Source organism: Bombina bombina, chromosome 3 (genome assembly GCF_027579735.1).
Source record: "Bombina bombina isolate aBomBom1 chromosome 3, aBomBom1.pri, whole genome shotgun sequence".
NCBI classification, from domain to species: domain Eukaryota; kingdom Metazoa; phylum Chordata; class Amphibia; order Anura; family Bombinatoridae; genus Bombina; species Bombina bombina.
Window position 1 is genome coordinate 405,787,506 of NC_069501.1, and position 18,229 is coordinate 405,805,734.

At 37.2% G+C, this 18,229-nt stretch overlaps 1 protein-coding gene across 2 annotated transcripts in view; it reads right to left on the bottom strand.

Annotated features, from left to right (window-relative positions):
• Window positions 1–18,229, bottom strand: part of PFKFB2 (6-phosphofructo-2-kinase/fructose-2,6-biphosphatase 2) — a 137,595-nt gene that overhangs the window by 78,147 nt on the left and 41,219 nt on the right. For both annotated transcript variants that reach the window (XM_053706583.1, XM_053706582.1), the window contains exons 9-11: window positions 17,369–17,576; window positions 8,859–9,005; window positions 211–315 (exon numbers count right to left, since the gene is read on the bottom strand). In XM_053706583.1, coding sequence (XP_053562558.1) covers window positions 211–315; window positions 8,859–9,005; window positions 17,369–17,576 — 460 coding nt within the window. The remainder of the gene's footprint in view (window positions 1–210; window positions 316–8,858; window positions 9,006–17,368; window positions 17,577–18,229) is intronic.

Sequence of the window (18,229 nt, forward strand, 5' to 3'; positions counted from 1 at the left end):
TTACAACTTCTATTACTACAAGCAAACATGTTATTGGGAGTTAAATACAGAGTATAATGTCCCTTTAAGTGATGCCCAAATCTGCGGTGTACTTTTCATTATTGACAGCTGGCAAAAGAATTGAATCACGAGCAAGGTAAAATCAGCCTGACTACCAGGAAACTACAGGACATGATAAAAGGTCACTAAACTGTTATTTAGGGGACTGACCTCTCCACCAGGATAACGATACAGATATTTATCTTGATCTCTCTGAGCAAATTCTTCTGGGTATTTCTCTTCTATCTCTTTGTAGGTCATCTCTTCGCATACACCCTGAAGCAAAAAACAGAAATCAACATTATAACAACCTATATTTATTTTACTTTTGTCTAGAGCATTGTTTCTCAACCGCGGTCCTCAAGTACCTCCAACAGGCCAGGTTTTAATTATATCTGAAACAGTGCACAGGTGACATAATCTGCTGATGGGTGAGAGCAGGTTAGTAACCATGGTTACTGATCATCTGATTACTTCACCTGTGCACTGGTTCAGCTATAATGAAAACACGACCTGTTGGGGTTACTTGAGGACCGCGGTTGAGAAACACTGGTCTACAGCACAGCATCAAGATACTAATTCCATAAAATTAAAATTATCAATCAATTATAAAAGACAAAACAACAAGGTTTTCTTGATTCTCATCTGATTTATTATTAAGCTTAAAGGCACATAAAACCCAGTTTTTCTTTTTATGATTCAGATAGAGCATACATTTTTACACAGGTTTCCAATATACTTCTATTATCAATTTTGCTTCATTCTCTTGGTATCCTTTATTGAAGGAATAACAATGTACTTCTGGGAGCAAGCTGAACACATTGGCAAGCCAATGGCAAGAGGCATATATGTGCAGCCTCCAAGCACCAGCTAGTTCCCAGCTTTTGATCCCACCTAGGTATGCTTGTCAACAAAGTATACAAAGAGAATAAAGCAAATTAGATTTAAAAAACAAAACAAAAAAAAAAAACATAATTTATGTAAGAACTTACCTGATAAATTCATTTCTTTCATATTAGCAAGAGTCCATGAGCTAGTGACGTATGGGATATACATTCCTACCAGGAGGGGCAAAGTTTCCCAAACCTCAAAATGCCTATAAATACACGCCTCACCACACCCACAATTCAGTTTAACGAATAGCCAAGAAGTGGGGTGATAAAAAAGTGCGAAAGCATATAAAATAAGGAATTGGAATAATTGTGCTTTATACAAAAAAATCATAACCACCACAAAAAAAGGGCGGGCCTCATGGACTCTTGCTAATATGAAAGAAATTAATTTATCAGGTAAGTTCTTACATAAATTATGTTTTCTTTCATGTAATTAGCAAGAGTCCATGAGCTAGTGACGTATGGGATAATGATTACCCAAGATGTGGATCTTTCCACACAAGAGTCACTAGAGAGGGAGGGATAAAATAAAGACAGCCAATTCCTGCTGAAAATAATCCACACCCAAAATAAAGTTTAATGAAAAACATAAGCAGAAGATTCAAACTGAAACCACTGCCTGAAGTACTTTTCTACCAAAAACTGCTTTAGAAGAAGAAAATACATCAAAATGGTAGAATTTAGTAAAAGTATGCAAAGAGGACCAAGTTGCTGCTTTGCAAATCTGATCAACCGAAGCTTCATTCCTAAACGCCCAGGAAGTAGAAACTGACCTAGTAGAATGAGCTGTAATCCTGTGAGGCGGAGTTTTACCCGACTCAACATAGGCAAGATGAATTAAAGATTTCAACCAAGATGCCAAAGAAATGGCAGAAGCTTTCTGGCCTTTTCTAGAACCGGAAAAGATGACAAATAAACTAGAAGTCTTTCGGAAAGATTTAGTAGCTTCAACATAATATTTCAAAGCTCTAACAACATCCAAAGAATGCAACGATTTCTCCTTAGAATTCTTAGGATTAGGACATAATGAAGGAACCACAATTTCTCTACTAATGTTGTTGGAATTCACAACTTTAGGTAAAAATTCAAAAGAAGTTCGCAACACCGCCTTATCCTGATGAAAAATCAGAAAAGGAGACTCACAAGAAAGAGCAGATAATTCAGAAACTCTTCTGGCAGAAGAGATGGCCAAAAGGAACAAAACTTTCCAAGAAAGTAATTTAATGTCCAATGAATGCATAGGTTCAAATGGAGGAGCTTGAAGAGCCCCCAGAACCAAATTCAAACTCCAAGGAGGAGAAATTGACTTAATGACAGGTTTTATACGAACCAAAGCTTGTACAAAACAATGAATATCAGGAAGAATAGCAATCTTTCTGTGAAAAAGAACAGAAAGAGCAGAGATTTGTCCTTTCAAGGAACTTGCGGACAAACCCTTATCTAAACCATCCTGAAGAAACTGTAATATTCTCGGTATTCTAAAAGAATGCCAAGAAAAATGATGAGAAAGACACCAAGAAATATAAGTCTTCCAGACTCTATAATATATCTCTCTAGATACAGATTTACGAGCCTGTAACATAGTATTAATCACAGAGTCAGAGAAACCTCTTTGACCAAGAATCAAGCGTTCAACCTCCATACCTTTAAATTTAAGGATTTGAGATCCTGATGGAAAAAAGGACCTTGAGACAGAAGGTCTGGTCTTAACGGAAGAGTCCACGGTTGGCAAGAGGCCATCCGGACAAGATCCGCATACCAAAACCTGTGAGGCCATGCCGGAGCTACCAGCAGAACAAACGAGCATTCCTTCAGAATCTTGGAGATTACTCTTGGAAGAAGAACTAGAGGCGGAAAGATATAGGCAGGATGATACTTCCAAGGAAGTGATAATGCATCCACTGCCTCCGCCTGAGGATCCCGGGATCTGGACAGATACCTGGGAAGTCTCTTGTTTAGATGAGACGCCATCAGATCTATTTCTGGAAGTTCCCACATTTGAACAATTTGAAGAAATACCTCTGGGTGAAGAGACCATTCGCCCGGATGCAACGTTTGGCGACTGAGATAATCCGCTTCCCAATTGTCTATACCTGGGATATGAACCGCAGAGATTAGACAGGAGCTGGATTCCGCCCAAACCAAAATTCGAGATACTTCTTTCATAGCCAGAGGACTGTGAGTCCCTCCTTGATGATTGATGTATGCCACAGTTGTGACATTGTCTGAAAACAAATGAACGATTCTCTCTTCAGAAGAGGCCAAAACTGAAGAGCTCTGAAAATTGCACGGAGTTCCAAAATATTGATCGGTAATCTCACCTCCTGAGATTCCCAAACTCCTTGTGCCGTCAGAGATCCCCACACAGCTCCCCAACCTGTGAGACTTGCATCTGTTGAAATTACAGTCCAGGTCGGAAGCACAAAAGAAGCCCCCTGAATTAAACGATGGTGATCTGTCCACCACGTTAGAGAGTGTCGAACAATCAGTTTTAAAGATATTAATTGAGATATCTTTGTGTAATCCTTGCACCATTGATTCAGCATACAGAGCTGAAGAGGTCGCATGTGAAAACGAGCAAAGGGGATCGCGTCCGATGCAGCAGTCATAAGACCTAGAATTTCCATGCATAAGGCTACCGAAGGGAATGATTGTGACTGAAGGTTTCGACAAGCTGCAATCAATTTTAGACGTCTCTTGTCTGTTAAAGACAGAGTCATGGACACTGAATCTATCTGGAAACCCAGAAAGGTTACCCTTGTCTGAGGAATCAAAGAACTTTTTGGTAAATTGATCCTCCAACCATGATCTTGAAGAAACAACACAAGTCGATTCGTATGAGATTCTGCTAAATGTAAAGACTGAGCAAGTACCAAGATATCGTCCAAATAAGGAAATACCACAATACCCTGTTCTCTGATTACAGACAGAAGGGCACCGAGAACCTTTGAAAAAATTCTTGGAGCTGTAGCAAGGCCAAACGGTAGAGCCACAAACTGGTAATGCATGTCCAGAAAAGAGAATCTCAGGAACTGATAGTGATCTGGATGAATCGGAATATGCAGATATGCATCCTGTAAATCTATTGTGGACATATAATTCCCTTGCTGAACAAAAGGCAAGAAAGTCCTTACAGTTACCATCTTGAACGTTGGTATCCTTACATAATGATTCAATATTTTTAGATCCAGAACTGGTCTGAAGGAATTCTCCTTCTTTGGTACAATGAAGAGATTTGAATAAAATCCCATCCCCTGTTCCGGAACTGGAACTGGCATAATTACTCCAGCCAACTCTAGATCTGAAACACAATTCAGAAATGCTTGAGCTTTCACTAGATTTACTGGGACACGGGAAAGAAAAAATCTCTTTGCAGGAGGTCTCATCTTGAAACCAATTCTGTACCCTTCTGAAACAATGTTCTGAATCCAAAGATTGTGAACAGAATTGATCCAAATTTCTTTGAAAAAACGTAACCTGCCCCCTACCAGCTGAGCTGGAATGAGGGCCGCACCTTCATGTGGACTTAGAAGCAGGCTTTGCCTTTCTAGCAGGCTTGGATTTATTCCAGACTGGAGATGGTTTCCAAACTGAAACTGCTCCTGAGGACGAAGGATCAGGCTTTTGTTCTTTGTTGAAACGAAAGGAACGAAAACGATTATTAGCCCTGTTTTTACCCTTAGATTTTTTATCCTGTGGTAAAAAAGTTCCTTTCCCACCAGTAACAGTTGAGATAATAGAATCCAACTGAGAACCAAATAATTTGTTACCCTGGAAAGAAATGGAAAGTAGAGTTGATTTAGAAGCCATATCAGCATTCCAAGTCTTAAGCCATAAAGCTCTTCTAGCTAAAATAGCTAGAGACATAAACCTGACATCAACTCTAATAATATCAAAAATGGCATCACAAATAAAATTATTAGCATGCTGAAGAAGAATAATAATATCATGAGAATCATGATTTGCTACTTGTTGCGCTAAAGTTTCCAACCAAAAAGTTGAAGCTGCAGCAACATCAGCTAATGATATAGCAGGCCTAAGAAGATTACCTGAACACAGATAAGCTTTTCTTAGAAAGGATTCAATTTTCCTATCTAAAGGATCTTTAAACGAAGTACCATCTGACGTAGGAATGGTAGTACGTTTAGCAAGGGTAGAAATAGCCCCATCAACTTTAGGGATTTTGTCCCAAAATTCTAACCTGTCAGACGGTACAGGATATAATTGCTTAAAACGTTTAGAAGGAGTAAATGAATTACCCAATTTATCCCATTCTTTGGAAATTACTGCAGAAATAGCATTAGGAACAGGAAAAACTTCTGGAATAACCACAGGAGATTTAAATACCTTATCTAAACGTTTAGAATTAGTATCAAGAGGACCAGAATCCTCTATTTCTAAAGCAATTAATACTTTTTTAAGTAAAGAACGAATAAATTCCATTTTAAATAAATATGAGGATTTATCAGCATCAATCTCTGAAACAGAATCCTCTGAACCAGAAGAGTCATCAGAATCAGAATGATGATGTTCATTTAAAAATTCATCTGTAGGGAGAGAAGTTTTAAAAGATTTTTTACGTTTACTAGAAGGAGAAATAACAGACATAGCCTTCTTGATGGATTCAGAAACAAAATCTCTTATGTTATCAGGAACATTCTGCACCTTAGATGTTGAAGGAACTGCAACAGACAATGGTACATTACTAAAGGAAAAATTATCTGCATTAACAAGTTGTCATGACAACTAATACAAACAACAGCCGGAGGAATAGCTACCAAAAGTTTACAGCAGATACACTTAGCTTTGGTAGATCCAGCACTAGACAGCGATTTTCCTGTAGTATCTTCTGACTCAGATGCAACGTGAGACATCTTGCAATATGTAAGAGAAAAAACAACATATAAAGAAAAATAGATCAAATTCCTTATATGACAGTTTCAGGAATGGGAAAAAATGCCAAAGAACAAGCTTCTAGCAACCAGAAGCAATGAAAAATGAGACTTAAATAATGTGGAGACAAAAGTGACGCCCATATTTTTTAGCGCCAAATCCACATTATTTGGCGCCTAAATGCTTTTGGCGCCAAAATGACGCCACATCCGGAACGCCGACATTTTTGGCGCAAAATAACGTCAAAAAATGACGCAACTTCCGGCGACACGTATGACGCCGGAAACGGAAAAGAATTTTTGCGCCAAAAAAGTCCGCGCCAAGAATGACGCAATAAAATTAAGCATTTTCAGCCCCCGCGAGCCTAACAGCCCACAGGGAAAAAAAGAGTCAAATTTTTGAAGGTAAGAAAAAATGAATAATTCAAATGCATAATCCCAAATATGAAACTGACTGTCTGAAAAATAAGGAAAGTTGAACATTCTGAGTCAAGGCAAATAAATGTTTGAATACATATATTTAGAACTTTATAAACAAAGTGCCCAACCATAGCTTAGAGTGTCACAGAAAATAAGATTTACTTACCCCAGGACACTCATCTACATGTTTGTAGAAAGCCAAACCAGTACTGAAACGAGAATCAGTAGAGGTAATGGTATATATGAGAGTATATCGTCGATCTGAAAAGGGAGGTAAGAGATGAATCTCTACGACCGATAACAGAGAACCTATGAAATAGACCCCGTAGAAGGAGATCACTGCATTCAAATAGGCAATACTCTCCTCACATCCCTCTGACATTCACTGCACGCTGAGAGGAAAACCGGGCTCCAACTTGCTGCGGAGCGCATATCAACGTAGAATCTAGCACAAACTTACTTCACCACCTCCATCGGAGGCAAAGTTTGTAAAACTGAATTGTGGGTGTGGTGAGGGGTGTATTTATAGGCATTTTGAGGTTTGGGAAACTTTGCCCCTCCTGGTAGGAATGTATATCCCATACGTCACTAGCTCATGGACTCTTGCTAATTACATGAAAGAAAGTATATTTAAATTGTTATGGGCTTCATGTTTCTTTAAACACATTTTTTGTTAAGTGGCTATTGCAATGGCAACCTGTATATACACTTAAAGGGATGTGGGAGTCCAAATAAAACTTTAATAATTCAGACATAGGGCTCCATTTATCAAGCTTCAGAGCTCTAAAATAGAAATTAAAATTAAATTAATTGTATAGGGAATTACATTTTAAACAACTTTCTATTTTACTTATGTTATCAACTTTGCTTAGTTCTCTTGGTATCCTGCAGAAAAATATAGTAATTACAATGTGTTTACTGTCCATCAATTCCATAAGGGCATATTGAAGTAGGCTCAGGAACATGCACGCATCTTCAGCACTATATGGCAGTAGTTTTTTGTAATGATGTAATAATATATAAAGGGCCATATTACGAGCGGATCGCAAATTAACGCTCCTGCTTGAGCGTTAATTGCACTAGATGTAAGATTTTATCGCTCGTCAGGTTGCGCTCGTATTATGAGTTAAAAGTAAAGTTATCATTCTAACTGTAACTAGACGAGCGCAAAAATCCGAAATTAGAACATTGCGTATACGTTCATGTATTCCTCCATAGAAGTCAATGGAGAAAAAAAGTGAGTGGGGGAGAACCGTACCACCCCACTCTCACGCAAACACGATTGCATGTTCTCATTTCCGCTAACCCGACATGAAAATATTAATATTTCACATTCCAATGTTCTTCACATAACAGAATATGGTCTATTTATTCATAAATACATATTTTACAAATACCTAATGGTATTTTGGAACAATATAAGATCTTTGGTTATCTTGCCTCCAAGCGATACAAAATTGGATGTCGAATCCCATGTTAACATCATTTGACACAGTGTTTATGATATCAACATTGTATGTATTGTTTTTTCTAACAGATTTCACTTGTATTTATGTTAATGATTATTCATGTTTTAACTGTCATCTACAGTTTTAGAGGCGGGACATCCGCCTAGGGCGTGTAGCTAGATCGATCAGTGATTGGTCAAGGGAAGGGTTTAAATAGAGCAAGGGTTTTTATTATGTTAACAGCTTGATGATACGGCACTGTGGCAGAGAAACGAGTTGCTGTCTTTTACTACTTGTTTTAATAAACAGTTTTTAGTTTATCCCCGCTCTAACACAAGTTCTTGTACGAGGTAAATCCTCGTTCCCTACACGCCCATGATTTGTGCCAGCCAGTTAGTTGATGTACCAAGGACACTTCTCCGGACGTGACTGGAGTGATTAATCCTGATTGGAGGACATACCATCACGTGATCAGCAGCTGGATATCGGGAGTGAGTCTGCCGGGCAACTTAGAGGTCTCGGCTTGCTGTTTATAGCACTGTGTGTGCTACTACCTATGTGAGTTTGCATTTGTCTGTCCCTTCATGTGTTCCTGTTAGACGATATCACCCTGTGAAGCACCTCCTTTCTGTCTTACAGGATTTGACATTTGATGATTTTCTTGGGAGAGCTGCCCGTTTCTGGATTCGGATCACCCCTTTCAGGACTGAATTCAGTTTTGTGTTATGCATATGCTATGTGAGCGCACCTCTTAAGGTTCCGTTAGCCTTGTAATGTCAGATTAACAGTGCTTTGTAATGTATTTTTGATGTGTTTTGTGCAACTTTTATGTTAACCAGAGCTCTGAAGTTGCGGTAATCATTCTAGTGTAAATCGACATTGCGCTCAAGTGTTTGCGTTTACTTTCAACTCTTAATACAAGCAATAAGCTCTACAAGCGTAAACCCTTGGGATAATATCCTTTTATATTACCATCTCAAAGTTGTATAATGTAATATTAAATGTATTTTTAATAATAATCTGAATATTGAAATTTTAGCTGGATGGTCAGTAAAATCAGCCGGACGGTGCACCTATTACAAAGGTTCTGGGGAGATTACCTACGTTGCTGCTTATTGCATTAGCAGGTTATATTGTAATCTGTCAGCAGCAGGTACCATACTCACAGCATCAATCTCGTTAAGTATTTTCCACTGTTCATACGCCACTCCCAGAGCTTCTGCGGTTTGAATTGTCCTCTTCAACTGGCTCGTCCAAACTTTTAGGTCAACAATTTCCTGCTCCTGAATAAATTTTCTGAGCGCCTGGGAAAACTAGACCATAAAAAGAAAAAAAAAAAAGAACGTAAAATACATTACATAATACTGTGGAAACTCAGTTCCGCGATATTTCATATTACAATACATGCTTATGAGACTTATCTATCTTCTTTAGGTCTGGAGCAAAATGTAATCTGAATCTGATTTATGGGATAACAAATACGATAATCACAGTGTATGTGTCACATTCATTAGCACATTTAGAATAAACAATCCCTACCTACCGTAACTATATTTGCTTAGATATTAAACAAAGGAATAAAAGATTTTTAACAAAAGACTCCTATATTTAAAAAAGGACATTAAAGTCAAAATTAAAAACTTTCCTGATTCAGATAAAGCATGCATTTGAAAACAACTTTCCAATTTGATTATCTAATTGCTTTGTTGGTAGGCTCAAGAGTGGCAATGCACTACTGTCAGCTAACTGTTAATTGGAGGCTGCACATATAGGCTTCTTGACATTGGCTCACCCAATGTGTTCAGCTAGCTCCCAGTAGTGCACGGCTTCTGCTTCAAAAAAGGATACCAAGAGAATGAAGCAAATGTGATGAAATAAGTAAATTGTATGCTCTGTTTTAATCATTAAAGAAACATTTTGTGTTTCATGTCTCATAAATTCATCCACCAATAAAAAAAAGTGCTGTCCACAGTACTGAACCAAAAAATCTTAGATGCCTTCTTTTTCAAATAAAGATAGCAAGAGAATGAAGAAAAATTGATAATAGGAGTAAATTAGAAAGTTGCTTAAAATTGCATGCTCTATCTGAATCAAAAGAAAAAAATTGGATTCAGGTCTCTTTAATGCTACAACTATGCTTAAAACATTGCTGAATCTATGTAAATATTTGTCCTAGTGTGTTTTTTATTTTATCATTTTGCCCAAAAAGGGTGTGACATACACTAAATGAGAATCTGCTAGTTCTCAGTTTATTCAAAAAACAAACAAGCAAAGGATTTTTTCCAGGCATAAAAACAAGCACCTTCCTTATTGCAAATAAAACATCGTATTTCAAAACCTCATTTAATCTGTGGTGCGCTAGAGGTGCTCGACAATCTGACGCGGTTTGTGCTTCTCTGCCTTATGCATGTGCCAAGCACTTCCTTACTTGCCACCTCTAATAGGAACACATATCTACCATTACCCTGTTTACTTGGCTAATTGATAGAATGTGAATCATTTAATATATAATGCTACCTACAACGGCTTCCTTCCCTGCAACTATACTCTAGATATCATGCTTCAAACATGCATACTCGCTTAGATTGTAAGTTCTGTAGGAAGCAGGGCCTGTAATCCGTCTACCCCATTCTGCTTTCTGTTTTGTCTATTTCACCACTATATAGTGCCATGAAATATGTTGCCACATTATTATTAGTAGTAGTACTAGTACTATATTATTTTTATTATTATGCATCTCTTTTTTATATTAAGCTTAACTAAAATTAAAAGGGATATGAAAACATTTTCTTTTGTAATTTAAAAAAAGTTTCCAATTTACTTCTATTATCAAATTTGCTTTGTCCCCATTGTATTCTGTGTTGAAGAGATACCTAGGTAGGTTTCTGGAGCACTACATGACAGGAAATAGTGCTGCCCTCTAGTGTTCTTGTAAATGGATAACATTCTTGCAAAATTGCTGCAATATACTGCTCCAGAAATGGGCTGGCTCCTAAGCATACATCCCTGCTTTTCAGCAAAAGATACCTAGAGAACAAAGAACATTTCTAATAAAAGTAAATTAGAATGTTGTTTAAAATCCCATGCTCTATCTGAATCATGAAAGAAACAAATTGGGTTTCATATCCCTTTAAGGGGATACAATATTTTTTCTTTGTTGCATACAAAAAAAGAGAGCATCTAAAATATATTACCGCTTTTATGTAAAAGGTTTCTCCTGTACTGTCACTTGCCACTAATAGAACGGTGGGTGTTTTGCTTATTAGCCAATTGAGCTTTTACCCCTCTGACCAACACTGCACTAACATGCCCCTTCTGAAAGGTTTCCAAATCAAACAGCTTTAACCTTTACCTTTCTCATGCAAGATATTATAAGCTTTAAATAGTTCTCGCTTTCATATGCATGATAGATTTTATAAATAGTTTTATGTCTCTATTAGGGTAATATTTATTTTATATTCTGTACAAATCTTAAATAAAATCTAGGGAACACTGCCAAGAAAAACAGATTGTCAGGAGCATAAAAATATCACAAAAGTTTAGATTTCACAACAGACGTGATTATTTTATCAGGGCCTTGAGGACTTCATATTCAAATATTGCTTCCATTGGACACAGTTTTGTTTTTGGTATATTATGCAAACATTTAGGCATGACCAATAAAAGTTGCGTAAACATGTTTTTTACACCATGTGCAATTACAAATGCTACTTTGTCTGCTGTTCATCTTGGCTCATAGACATATACAATCGGTTGTGGTTTCAATGTGTAAAATCAGCAATTTCACATACAAAAATAAAACTAAAAGGTGCAAATTTCCATAAATGTAACAGTATGCAGCTGGTATAACAAGTAATCAGAATAACATTACAGTACTATTGCTTTTGTAGTAAAAGCATTATCTGTAAGGTTGGTGTCCCTCTAGGTTTTTATATGATAAAGCATAATGAAAACAATAAACCTCCTCAGCTTAATACTGCATGGGTCCTCTCACATCTAGGTTTACCATAAGCTCCATTATGTAAATGTTAAAATTAAAAAGGGACAGTGTACTGTAAAATTGGTTTTCCTTAATTTGTTTCCAATGACTTGCGATACCAGCTGCCGCGTATAAAATGTATGGGAAATAGATTGTTTATGTTTATTTGTGTATATGAAATAGCAGTGCATATATATTTATTCAGATTGAAAACACAACCCATTTAAAATGGGTTGAACTTCCTGAAAGAGCAGGCATCCTTATTTTAGCTTTTTCTCTATGCCCAAATGTCTCATATTATCTTGTCTATAAACAAAAGTTGATACTGTGAAAATGAACAGATCAGCATCGGACTTTCCTACTACCTACTAGGCTGTTGCTAATTATCGTTTACATTAGGGATGCAGCAAAATGAAAATTCTGGACCGAAACCGATACCGAAAATTCAGGATGATCCTGGCCGAAAACCGAAACGAAACCGAAATTGTTTTTTTTCTTTTTTAACTACTGTGTGTGTGTGTAGCTGAGAGAGCTTGTAGGCGGGAAAGCTCCAACAAATGGACATGGTCACTTGTACAGTAGGGCGTGATCTGCAGTGAAACTGGAGCTCTATAAGGGAGAGCGTGGTTATAGCCAGACAACAATACGAGGTGGAAATGTGTTTTGTTTTTGGGTGTAGTTATCCGTGCGATGAGCGTGGCTGCACCTGATCGTCTCTCATCGTATCTCCGCCTAGTTCCTGGTTCGGGTCTCACACTGACCCGTCAGATTATATGTCCGGAGCCCCAAATGGAGTCTGCCTGTCACCTATCACCAGGACCACTGGACTTAGCTACAACCTTACGTGCAAGGTGGTTATAGAAAGTTACTGTGCTTTTTTGTATACACTGTCTGGTGGGTGCTAATTTGTACCAACTGTGTGCAAGCTTGGGGCTTATGCTTATAAATTGTGCACGCATATTTGCCTCAGGCGAATAGAATGTCTACGCACAAGAGGCTGATGTATGAGCACTGTATATAAGGCTTAAAGATATTCACTGTGTGTGCTTAGGGCTGTGTCTGATAATATCAAGTGATTATAAACATGTTACTTATCCTCCTTTGATATTTGTATTCACTATTCAGAACTTTGGTTTCCTTCTCTGCTGGTTTCAAATATCATCATGTAATGGTACTTATGTGTGTGCTCTGTGTACCATGCCTGTGCTGTGCTGCTCACCTTATGCTAAGGATAGACATGTAACTCAATAGAACAGGGGAGGGCTGTACATTTGTAGCCATTTTGGTTCTCTTTGGGCCGAAATTGGAATTGCACATTTTCGGCGGCCCAAATTTTGGTGCATCGCTAGTATTATTCTTTATTTAGTTCTGTGTAACAGAATCAGATTTAACTGTTTTTGTTTTGTTACCAATTATCAAAATAAAGTATAGTCCTAGAAAACTATTATTATATGCAAAACAGTAAGTCAAGTAATGAACTCAAACAGCAGCTCTAGGCTGGCATCAAATTTAAAATATGCTACGCAATAATTTTGCCGAAAATAAAAGGCAAAAAAAACGAAACTTTCTGCGGCCGAAATTTCGGTGCATCCCTAGTTTACATAGTTTTTCTTTAGAGAATACAAAAGCATTTATATTTTTAATATAGGTGGTGGTTTTAGCAGGCAAAAAAAGGAGCTATTTCAGATGACAAAACAAGGTAAAGGAGCTATTTGTTAACAATTTAATACACTCCAGCAAGCAATGATCTACTAATCCTAAGCTGTTGAATTCAATTGTCAATTGGTGTTTAGCTCCAAATAAATATATTAAATTATTTGACTTTAACAAAGTTTCTTCAATAATAATTTTATAAAATAATGATCCACAGGGAACACACCTTAAATACCTCAGAAAACCAACACTTTAAATTATCAAATAAAAAATAGTGTTTGATGATCTAGAAACAAACATTTAAAGCAGCCTATAAACACACCTACTTAAAGGGACATTATACACTAGATTTTTCTTTGCATAAATGTTTTGTAGATGATCCATTTATATAGCTAAAACTGTTTGTTTTTTTTTTTTTATTAAATGTATAGTTTTGCTAATTTTTTAAATAAAATTGCTCTGATTTTAAGACTCCTAATCAAGCCCCAAAGTTTTAGGAGAATACCGAGGTATACCTGCATGCTCCTGTTTGTGTAAAGGGTCTTTTTATACGCAAAGGAAAGGGGGGAGTGTCTGCTATTTCCCACTTGCAGTGGGTATCCCAGCTACCTTTTTAACAGAGCTATACTGGTAGCTACAAGGAGAGAATAGCGGCACTGCCAAAAGTAGACCCTATTTTAAATAATCATAGGGTATATTTTAATAAATACTCTAAATGATGAGATATTAATAAAGGGGAAAGGGTGCTGTACACAGTCAATATTGAACTTGGAATTAGTAATGTAAGGATAACATTACAAAAAGTGTGTACATGATAGCACTCAGCTACTCATAGTTTACAAAATTAATAATTGCTTATAGCACTTGAAGAAGGAACAAGAAAAACGTAGGTTAAAAAAGTAAATTTATGCTTACCTGATAAATTAATTTCTTCTACGATATGACGAGTCCACGGATTTCATCCTTACTTGTGGGATTTATCCTCCTGCTAACAGGAAGTGGCAAAGAGCACCACAGCAGAGCTGTATATATAGCTCCTCCCTTCCCTCCACCTCCAGTCATTCGACCGAAGTTAGGAAGAGAAAGGAAAAGCCAAAGGTGCAGAGGTGACAGCAGTTGATAAAAAATATAATCTAAATCTGTCTTAAAAATGACAGGGTGGGCCGTGGCCTCGTCATATCGTAGAAGAAATTAATTTATCAGGTAAGCATAAATTTACTTTTCTTCTTCAAGATATGACGAGTCCACGGATTTCATCCTTACTTGTGGGATACAATACCAAGGCTACAGGACACGGATGAAAGGGAGGGACAAGACAGAGACCTAAACGGAAGGCACCACTGCTTGAAGAACCTTTCTCCCAAAACCAGCCTCAGAAGAAGCAAAAGTATCAAATCTGTAAAATTTGGAAAAAGTGCGAAGAGACGACCAAGTTGCAGCTTTGCAAATCTGGTCAACAGAATCATCGTTTTTAAATACCCATGAGGAAGCCACAGCCCTAGTAGAATAAACCGTAATTCTTTCAGGAGGCTGCTGTCTAGCAGTCTCATATGCCAGACAGATGATACTCTTCAGCCAAAAAGAAAGAGAGGTAAGCCGTAGCTTTCTGACCCCTACGCTTTCCAGAATAAACAATGAATAATGAAGATGATTGACGGAAATCCTTAGTCACCTGCAAGTAAAACTCCAAGGCACGGACCACGTCCAGGTTATGTAACTTACGCTCCTTCTTAGAAGGATTAGGACATAATGAAGGAACAATAATTTCCTGATTAATATTCTTATTAGAAACTACCTTAGGAAGGAAACCAGGTTTAGTACGTAAAACCACCTTATCAGAATGGAAGATAAGATAAGGTGAATCACATTGTAATGCTGAAAGCTCAGAAACTCTACGAGCAGAAGAAATAGCAACCAAAAACAAAACTTTCCAAGATAACAGCTTAATACCTATGGAATGCATAGGTTCAAATGGAACCCCTTGAAGAACATTAAGAACTAAATTTAAACTCCAGGGTGGAGCTTCCATTTGTCCAAAAATTATTGCACCCTATAAGTAAAAGGTGAAATTACCCTTTAAGAGACATTTTAATTCAAAAAATATATTTTTAACAATGAAAATGACCCCTGCACTGTGGCGCCTACCTGCCCTCAGGGTACTGAAAATTGACTTGACAACGATCCGGTGACTGGAAAACAACTTTAGGCCCCACCGGAGCTAATGCCTGCTGCCTTCTTAGTGAGAGAAAACTGTGCGTCTGAGCGTGCAAAATAGGCCCTGCCAATCATGGACGTCGCATCAACAGTCACCCTAACCGCATGGAAAGTGGTTTGAAAAAGAAAAGCCATGTGGTCCCCTGTACATATAATTCTCTAACATATAACTGCAGCCCTACTGACCTTAGATATTAAATATATACATATCAAGCCCCAATATAAATATGCAAACCATAATAGCAATATGTATAAAACACAGGAATTTCAGTAACACCCTCAGTCATACAGGTCTACTGCTTACCCCTTCCCTTGCAGGGAAAAATGTCAGCCAGTTCTGATATAACAAGTCTCCTCAGAAATAAAAGACTGAAATACCTCAATGCTGCTTGTAGCATGACACCGTTCTCCACACTGAAGATTTCTCTTGCACTACCTTCAGAAGTTCTGTGGGAACCAAAATGGATCTTAGTAACGTCTGCTAAGATCATCAACCTCAGGGCAGAAACATTTCTTCATTCCTTATCCATTTCTCCTTGAGGAAAATAGTACTCACCGGTACCATTTTAAAATAAAAAACTTCTTGATTGAAGAATCTAAAACTAGCACCTCACTTTACCTCTTACTAACACAGGCAAAGAGAATGACTGGAGGTGGAGGGAAGGGAGGAGCTATATATATATAGCTCTGCTGTGGTGCTCTTTGCCACTTCCTGTTAGCAGGAGGATAAATCCCACAAGTAAGGATGGAATCCGTGGACTTGTCATATCTTGTAGAAGAAATTAACTTTTATTTATTACATTTTTTTTAAAAATAATGAAGAACACATATAAAAACACAAATCAAGCATATGCTGTTGCAAATTGGGAATATTAGAGTGTCAATTCATGTAAATGTTGACATTCTATATGTAATAGTAGTAAGTCACTGGTTGGCCTAATAGAATACAATATGCGATGCACTATAGAGATTGTAAATAACACAGGTCTCCACAATTAGAGCAATTAAGGAAGGAGTTCTATGCAGGGCAGGTGTAAACTGCCTATTCAGCAGTATAATATAATGATGGGGCAGTGATGCAATCTAATATGATTACGATGATTGTTAACTAAATACACACTCTTGCCCTAAATTATCAAATGATAAATGGGAAATAGTTGCCGAAACGGCAATATATACGAATATATAGGGTAGTAGTGTGAACTAATAAGATTGCGTTATAATCAGAAAAACTGCCCACTGTAGAACTGGGGTTCTCGCTTGCTAAGTATTAAGCAACTGCTAATATACAGTGTGGAAACATACGATATAAAATGCTGCAACATTAAGCGGTTTTGCTAGTATTCCCAATTTGCAACAGCATATGTTTGATTTGTGTTTTTATATGGGTTCTTCATTTTTTTTTTAATATATGTAATAAATAAAAGTTAATTTTGAACCTACGTCCTTCTTGTTCCTTCTTCAAGTGCTATAAGCAATTATTATTTAATTTTGTAAACTATGAGTAGCTGAGTGCTCTCATGTACATGCTTTTTGTAATGTTATCCTTACATTACTAATTCCTAGTTCTATACTTGGAGCTTCTAAGTAACTTTTTAAACTGGAATTTTAGATCAGTATCTGTGCATATTATTCTTTATAGTAGTATCTATTATATGAAGTTATTTGAAAATTGGTGTATACTGTCCCTTTAAAAAAAACTTTTAGATTAAATTGCTGTATATAGAATATGAATCAAATTATTCTTTTATGGATTCATTTAAAGACATACAAGATAAAGCTTTGATTTAACAGAAAAGAGACATGTGTAAATGAATTCAGAAAACCAACCTGCTTTCCTCGTGGAGACAGACCTGAATCACCTCCAATCCTTCCAGCAACATTACACTCACTTTCTCCATGTCGGCAAAAAAAAATGGTCCGCGGCTGCACGTGAATGTTCATAAGGTAGTAGACAATCTTACTTTGAATATAATCCTGAATCCGATTTACCAGAAACCTCTGACCCACATTGATGACCTGGATAAGTGAGTGATCTCTGCAAGAGTTATGAAAACAAGATTGCAAAGCACTGCTCTTTGTGGAGATATTTCACCATCAATATTAGAATTTTTATTGTATTCATTTTGACAATATGCAGAGACAAAATTAGGTAAGCAAATGAGGAGTGAGAAACAGATTCCCTGACAAAGATACCTTCACTAGAAGACATGAGATGCTTTTAGTACAGAGGTGTCAGCTAGTAGCGTCCCTGCGGTTGGCACAATAATTCAATTTGATCATATTTATTTTATTATTTTTGGATTTGATGTGATACTACTTCTATTTTTTTTACATTTATTTTAGATATCAATAGACTTTTTTATTAATAAACTCCTTACAGTTGTTTGACCCTAGTTGTTAAACCCCTTAATGCAGGGGGCAAGTGTTTAACATTGGAACAAAGTAAACACTTGTTTGAAAAACAAAATCATGTGATCATCGATGCGACCACCTGATTTTAAGGCTGGGATCGGATCATGGGGCACTGTCTACGATGCTGGGCACGCCCACAAGCAAATTTCCCTTTCACTAAAAGGAGGGTACAGGATGCCGAAAAGGTTGAATGCTCCATGACGTCCTAACGGCGTTAAAGCCCAGCACTGTTAGGACAGGATGGAACGTCCTATTGGCATCTAGGGGTAAACCAAA